The 7,287-nt window shown below is 42.7% G+C and overlaps 1 protein-coding gene across 2 annotated transcripts in view; it reads right to left on the bottom strand.

Moving 5' to 3' along the window:
* Nucleotides 1–4,646: 4,646 nt before the first annotated feature.
* Nucleotides 4,647–7,287, bottom strand: part of ZMPSTE24 (zinc metallopeptidase STE24) — a 42,315-nt gene continuing 39,674 nt past the window's right edge. For both annotated transcript variants that reach the window (XM_059374264.1, XM_059374263.1), the window contains one exon: nt 4,647–6,373. In XM_059374264.1, coding sequence (XP_059230247.1) covers nt 6,149–6,373 — 225 coding nt within the window. In that variant the 3' untranslated portion in view covers nt 4,647–6,148. The remainder of the gene's footprint in view (nt 6,374–7,287) is intronic.

The raw sequence follows: 7,287 nt of genomic DNA, 5'->3' as shown, positions 1-7,287 counted from the left end.
CCCACCCTGATATCCCAGATTCCCTTCCCGGGCTTTAGTCTCTCCCCTTTGTACTTGTCACTATTCAACAACATCATGGAAGCTCCGTAGGGCAGCAATTTGGTCCCTTGTTTGCTGCTCCATTCCCCGGCACCTAAAACTACCTGGTGTGAGGAGCTAATCACAGGGTGACTACAGCAGGGAACCATGTATGGTATAATTAAAGCTTGCTAAGAACTTAAGGGTACACACACACACACACACACACACACACACACAAACAGAAAAAGCACCTGAAAATAAAAAAAGTTTCAAAACTGAAATCAAAACCAAACAAAAAGACGCCTGGCATTTGGTCTCAGCTTATGTGAGGCTGAGGCATGTTCCAAGATGGCACTTCTTTCATCATCAAGAAGGAATCTCCCCAACTGAACCAAGAGACAAAGTCTAGTGTAACAAAAATGAAGTAGGAACTCAACTCCCCTGTTTGCAATTAGGAAAAGGGGGATTCGGGATGCCTAACAGAGCATTGCATCAAGTCAGCCCAGTTCCCTCCAAAGGTTCAGCAGCTTCTCCTCCATCATGTAGCCTGTGAGGACTCAAGGTCCCAAACTTGCCCCTGGCAGAGCTCCAGGAGCCTGGAAGTTGGGATTTTGTTTCAAGTAACTTAGTAAATCACTAATCTTCCAACCCAAATGGCCAGCATCCAACCCATGCTGCTAAAATCAACAGTGACCAGGGCTTTCAGCCAGAGCTCTGGTGTTTTACTGACACACAGGGTCTCGGGGTGGCTGCTGGGTATTTTGGCACTTTCTGAAGTGGGCATCGATCTGGTGGAGCCCGATGGGCTCAGACGCAGATGAGGTCCTCTGCCAAGTAAAGCACTGCATAAGAACAGCAGAGCAGCAGAGAGGCTGTGCTTAACCAGAGGTTAAGCTTAAGTATCTGCAGAAGGGCAGAGATATTCCCAGGATAAATGGTGACCTTGTTTCTCATCCACAGGACAAGGACCCACACAGCCAGCTGCTTTGGTTTCTGGGCCTGTCATGTCACCCATGAGGTCACAAAGTCTAGTGGGTCTAGCTCTAGGTGGATTAGGAGAAATCTGTCCTATGTCCCTTTGCCTAGCCTATCTGATAAAGACGACATACGCAACCTGTCCCAAACCGAAGACTCCCCTGCCACCAAACCGCTTCTTCACCATACCCTATCTCAGTAACTAGTTCTACCATCTACCAGGTGCCCAGACCTGAAACCTGGGTCATCTTTAACTCCTTTGGCTTTCACCCCATCTAGTGAAACCAGGTTGATCTCTCCTTTTCACTCATTTGTTCAGCAAATATCCCTTTATTCCACAAATACTGCTGTCTCCCCAGCTTGAACGTAGGCTCTATGAAGACAGGGTGTTTTTGTCTGTTTTGCTCACTGCTGGATTGCTGGATCCTCTGCGCCTTCAATGATATACAGTATTTAGCAGGAACTTAATACCTATTAAACGAGTATTATTTGGGAAAATATCTGCTTTATTATGGCACACATGCCCCTTGGGCCTGGCCCATCTTCCTCTGCAGGCTCATTTCATCTAACTTCTTACAATTCCTAAAATGCCCCATGTTCTGATGTTTTTACAACTGCTGTTCCCTGGAATACCACTTCCGCCCTTTTTTAGTGGATTCCTACTTCTCTTTCAAAACTTGGATCATGTCCTTTGGTGAGCCTCTCCTCCTTCCCAACTGTCAGCTCGGTTAGGCACTTTTTTTGCTACTTGTGCTTATTTGCATCATAGCAATTATGCTAAATTATTAACAGTGACTATTACTATTACCCACTTACTGAGCTTTTATGATCAGATATCGTGCTAAAGCACCCTGCCAACGTGATCTCATTCTGCCCTCACAGCAACCCTGTGACACAGGTGTTATCCCCACCTATCATGTTAAAAAACACAGTACTCTCTCAACCCCACTTCTACCTACTGCTACCATCCCATAGTTTTGCTCTTTTATGGGAACAGAGTGTTGTCTGATTTGGCTACTAGCTTTCCACACTGTCCTTCTCAGACTGCTTTGCTGACTTCTCATCTCCCCCGTACACGAAGGTCAGAAGGCTACATGGCTTGTCCTTGGACTCTTGTTCTCTCACTCCTCTTGTGATCTCCTTCAGTTTCATGGCTTTAAATTCCACCCCTACGTCCCTGACCTAGACTTCACCTCTTAAATCAATCTATTTCTCCAAGCGCCTCCTCAACATCTCCCCTGAGAGTCTGGTAGGCAAATCAAACTTAAGCGGTCCGCAGTGTGAGTCCCCACCTGCCCCTCCAGAATGCCCATCTCCTTCCACCTTCCCCAGCAGTTATTGGCAATTCTGTGCTTTCAGTTACTGAGGCTAAGTACACTGGAATCATCCTCTATTTTTTTTTTCCCTCACGCCCCGTATCTGCTCCATCAGCAAATCCTGTTGGCTCAGCCTTGAAGATACATCCAGAATCCAACCACTTCTCACCACCTCCCCGACTACAACCCAGGCACCATTTTTAGTGCTTGCCAGAAGTATTGCAGAGAGCCTCTTAACTAGTCCTCTGGTGGCACCCTCGTTCCTCAACAGAGCAAGCGTAGTGATCCTGTTAAAACAGAGATTAGATCCTATCACTTCTTGGCCCCAAACCCTTTGATGCTTTCCTCTGCATTCTAAGAAAAGCCGGAGTTCTTACAATGGCCTACAAGACCCTGTAAAATTTGCCTCATCCCTACCTCTGATTGTATCTCCCACTATTTCTGTCTAGTACATTCCATCCCAGCTGCTCTGGCCTTCTGGGGTTTCTCAAACACACCAGATTCACTCTTACTTGTCAAGCCTTTATACTTGCTATTCCCTCTTCCTGGAATGCTCTTTCCCAAAATACCTGCTTCCTGCAAATCACCTACTCACTTCCATCAGGTCTTCTTTGTTTGGACATTATCTCTAGCAACATCTTATGATCACTGTATTTTATTTATTTTTTTTAAAAGATTTTATTTATTTATTTGACAGAGATCACAAGTAGGCAGAGAGGCAGGCAGAGAGAGAGAGAAGGAAGCAGGTTCCCTGCTGAGCAGAGAGCCCAATGCGGGACTCGATCCCAGGACCCTGAGATCATGACCTGAGCTGAAGGCAGTGGCTTAACCCACTGAGCCACCCAGGTGCCCCTGATCACTGTATTTTAAATTGCAACTCCTGGTGTGCCAGGGGGGCTTGATTGGCATCCGATTAAGCATCTGATTCTTAGTTTCAGCTCAGGTCATGATCTCAGGGTTGTCAGATCGAGCTCCACATTGTGCTGTACGCCGACTATGGAGTCTGCTTGAAATTCTCTCTCTTCTGTCCCTTCCTCTGCCTGCATGCCATGTGTGCTCTCTCCAAAATACCTTTATAAAAAAATCTTTAAAACATTTTTAAATAAATTCTTTAAAAAAATAATTGCAACTCCCACTCCCCACACATACGCACACCTGTAAAAGGCTCTCCTTTTCCTCCAAAACATGTATCACTGTTTAATATCTATTATATACATATTCTATTGCCTATCTCCTCCACACTAGAATGTAAACTCCATGAGGGAATAATTCTTCTATCATCTATTTACTAGCATATCCCCCAGCACTGAGAGAACACACCTTGGTACAGAGCAGGAACTCGGTATTTGCTAAGTAACATGTGGAGAACTGAAGGCTCAGTCGTGTTTTCTTTGCACAGCACCTAGGACAGAACGTAAGGCTCTCAGGTAGTACTTAGTAAACTTCCTGCTAGTGATGAGAAAACACTCAAAACAGTCAAAGCAACACAGTGCATATATGTGCAGAAGAATCCAAAGGACTGATGAAGAAGACCAAATGGAAAAAGGCTTCCTCGGGGAGGGGAATGCCACACAAAGGATTAAGGATGACAGTGAGACTATAAAGGCCAAGGGCAAGCTGGCACCATCAGTGGAACTAAAATTATTGACTTAATCCTAGGAACTCTATTCCTATCCTAAACAGAGGTAAGGTTTACTAGAAACTCTCAGACTTCTGCAAAGGGCCAAGATAGACAAAAGCAGCGTATACTCTACCTTCGATTCGGAGATCAACACACTGAGGTCATGCCATTTTACCTGAGGCCTGGATCTGCTTTGTCCTGCCCCTGCACATGCAGCGAGTATCGGTACAGAAGGCCTCCTACTTCCTTGGCTGGCCTCTCTCCTCCTGCCCCTGATTGGATTATACCTCGGGAACCCACCGGTACTGTCCACCATCCCTATGCCTGTGCCATCCATAAACTGGAGGGGACTAGGTCAAAACAATCACCTGTTAACTAGCTAGTGACGGCTGCCCCAGGTAAAGGAGCCCAAGGAAGCAGGTGGAGCAAACCAGACAGGCCCAGGACCGTCTGAGCTAACAGAAATGGAGGAGGGTTTCCAGCCGAAGCTTCTGAGGAAACATCAAGAACCCACGGTGCTCTGGAGCAAAGCAGGAGGAAGGCACTGAGGAGGACCGGAGCGGCTGAGGCACGGGTGGCGCTAACGTCACTCAGTGGTGGGGGTGCTGCTTCCTACTCTTCATGACTAGCCCTCAGCCCTTCCAGGGTAATAAACATACATCTAGGTCACAAATGACACACAATTTTGTCAAATCAAAGACAAAGTCCATCAATCTGCATTGGCAATTTTTAATGTTTCACTTGTGCAGAACTGAAATTTGTATTTAAAGGCACAGAAGGAAGGAAAGGCAGTTATCACAGCGTGAATTCATGGATAAAGGATGCTGGATAAAAGCAAAAGACTGCTCCTCTTTAGCTTTAGGAAAATAAATAATGCAGTACTAAACTAGACCTTTATTTTTATTGTATTTCCATGTAAAGACATTACCTAGTATGAGCTGAGTAAAAGACTTTCTGGCCAGATACCAAAGTGCAGTTGATTCCACTTTGGAATAAATGCCCAGAAGGGAAACACTACCAGAGAGTGGGAGCTCTAGGCAAAGTCAGTTCTCATTCAGAAAATGGACAGAGATTTGAAGCAGTCAAACACACAGCTCTGAAAACTGGAAATCTTTCATGATACTTGTTTTGAAAATAAAAATTAGCTGCATATCAAGAACTGTAATTTTCAAAAATGGAATCAGGCCTGATTAAATAGTACTTATGACCTCCTGATAAAAATTACAAAAATAAAAACCAAATCTCTTCTGTCTTTGAAAGAGATATAAAACTATATTTTTTCCTGAAATACCTTAAGAGAAACATCAGTATTTCACCCTTAGGTCTCTTAACATTTCCTTTCTTCTTCTTTCCACATTCTGGCACTTTAAAAATAGCAAAACCTGTTCAATAGGGCAATTTCTGCTAAGTGAAAGGATGTACTGTTTTTGAATAAAAGAGTATAAATGAGGAAAAAGCTGAAGGTTCTGAAAAATACTAGTTTACCCTAACGGGATCATATCCACCTTGTAGAAATAAAGATAAAGACTGATATTTTCCTAAAAACAAAAACAAAACCCAGTGATTTAAAACATTCTAAACATAATTTATAATTTCAAAGTAGTATTAGAAGCTCCTGATCAGTGTGAAGCAAGAGAGGGAACCCAGAAATTTGGTAGAACAGTAGAACGTATTCCTCACTGCTTTCATTTAATTAACACCAGCCTTACCGATTATTTTCTTCCTTATTTAAAACATTGATTGGCCACGTTAGATCACAATAGCATGAAAGCAAAAAGAAATCTCAACTTAAGTATGAGCACAATGATTTGGGACCACTGTCTCTGCCTCACACAGAGGATGCTGAGGAGGTGTTCCTCTTTTCAACATATGCCCCTAAACACATTATATGCAGATTCCATATAAGTGTGAAAATAAAACAAGTTTTGTATTTTCTCAAGTAATTTTAAAAGTTGATGGTAAATTAGATGCTAAAGATAAAATCATGCCTTTTAAAAACATTAAGCCTCAAAATTTCTTCTGGTGTTTTTTTTTTTTAAAGAAATGGATTATTAAAATCATTTTTTGACATGAGATAGTAAATGTATTTAAATCTGGGTTTTTCTGTACTTAATAATTTTCCTTTTAAAAAAAAAGTTTAAAAACATCAAGAGCTGGAACATGCTGCCAGGACAGAAATAATCAGAAATGTCTTCAGCCGCAGACCCTGGGCACCTCAGTCTTGTTTTGAGTTTTCCAAAGCTTGAAGCCTCTCCAGTAGTGGAGGGTGAGAGTAATGCCACATTGAAAAAAGCCAGTCCGAAACAGGGAATCCCAAGTTATCTTTGTTTAGTTTGATTAAAGCAGAATATAAGTCTTTAGCTTTCCCAAGTTTCTTGGCAAATGCATCAGCTTGGAACTCAAATCTGCGGCTTAGGACGGTCAGGCAGAAAGAGAGAACCTGAAAAAGTAAACAGAAGAGTTTTAACCACTGTCCCCGACGGCGGCATGAGCAAGGCTGCAGGGAATAAGCACAGCAGCAGGCCCAAAGAAAGATCACTCATATTTAGGGCATCTGAGGTGGGGAATTATTAATTGAGCTCCCCCAACCCACACACAAGCAAACAGAACAGTAACAGATATATATCCCAATGAATGTGATTCTGACAAACACACACATGAATTTTTAAGAATCTGCCATGTGCCAGCCGCTGTACATATTCCCCAACGACCCCACATGGTCATTACTCTTACTGCTGTTTCACAGATGAGGAAGGTGACATTCAGAGGAGTGAAGTAACTTAGTGGAAGTCACAGAGCTAGAAGGTGCTGGCACTGAGAGTCTCGGTGGCTCCACCGACCACGCATACTGCCTTCCTCAGTGTCAGCGTTAAGTCGTGGTGATTTCCATTCAGACTCTTTCTTTCTCTATTGAAAACATATTTTTGCTCACTAATTCCACATAAGAGGCTACAGCCTCTAATGACAACCTCAAAATTGAGTTTTCTACAGTGTCCTGAGCTATGGCAGCATTGCTAGAATATGTATCCAATCACTGAAGATGAATGACCATTACAAAGGAGTCAAATTTCATTTGAAAATACAAATTTCCAGGAAAAAAACAATTTCTTTGTACACTGAAGAACTTCAGGATGAATGACGTGAATTCTAGTTCTTACCTTGAAATACTTCAGCATTAAAACAAAAAATAAGTCTCTTATTTGTACCTCTCACTGCTACTAGCAGATAGAGAGCTTCAAAATAAAGTCTGGGAGATCCTAATACCTTCTTAAACATATATAAAGCTATTATCTGAATTCTGCCTACAATTTCTTTCTACATCTTGGATGCTTTTTTAGGACAGGATCATTATGT

This window comes from Mustela nigripes, chromosome 14 (genome assembly GCF_022355385.1).
Source record: "Mustela nigripes isolate SB6536 chromosome 14, MUSNIG.SB6536, whole genome shotgun sequence".
NCBI classification, from domain to species: domain Eukaryota; kingdom Metazoa; phylum Chordata; class Mammalia; order Carnivora; family Mustelidae; genus Mustela; species Mustela nigripes.
Note: the sequence above shows the minus strand (reverse complement) of the source record. Positions and strands in the feature narration are given on the sequence as shown.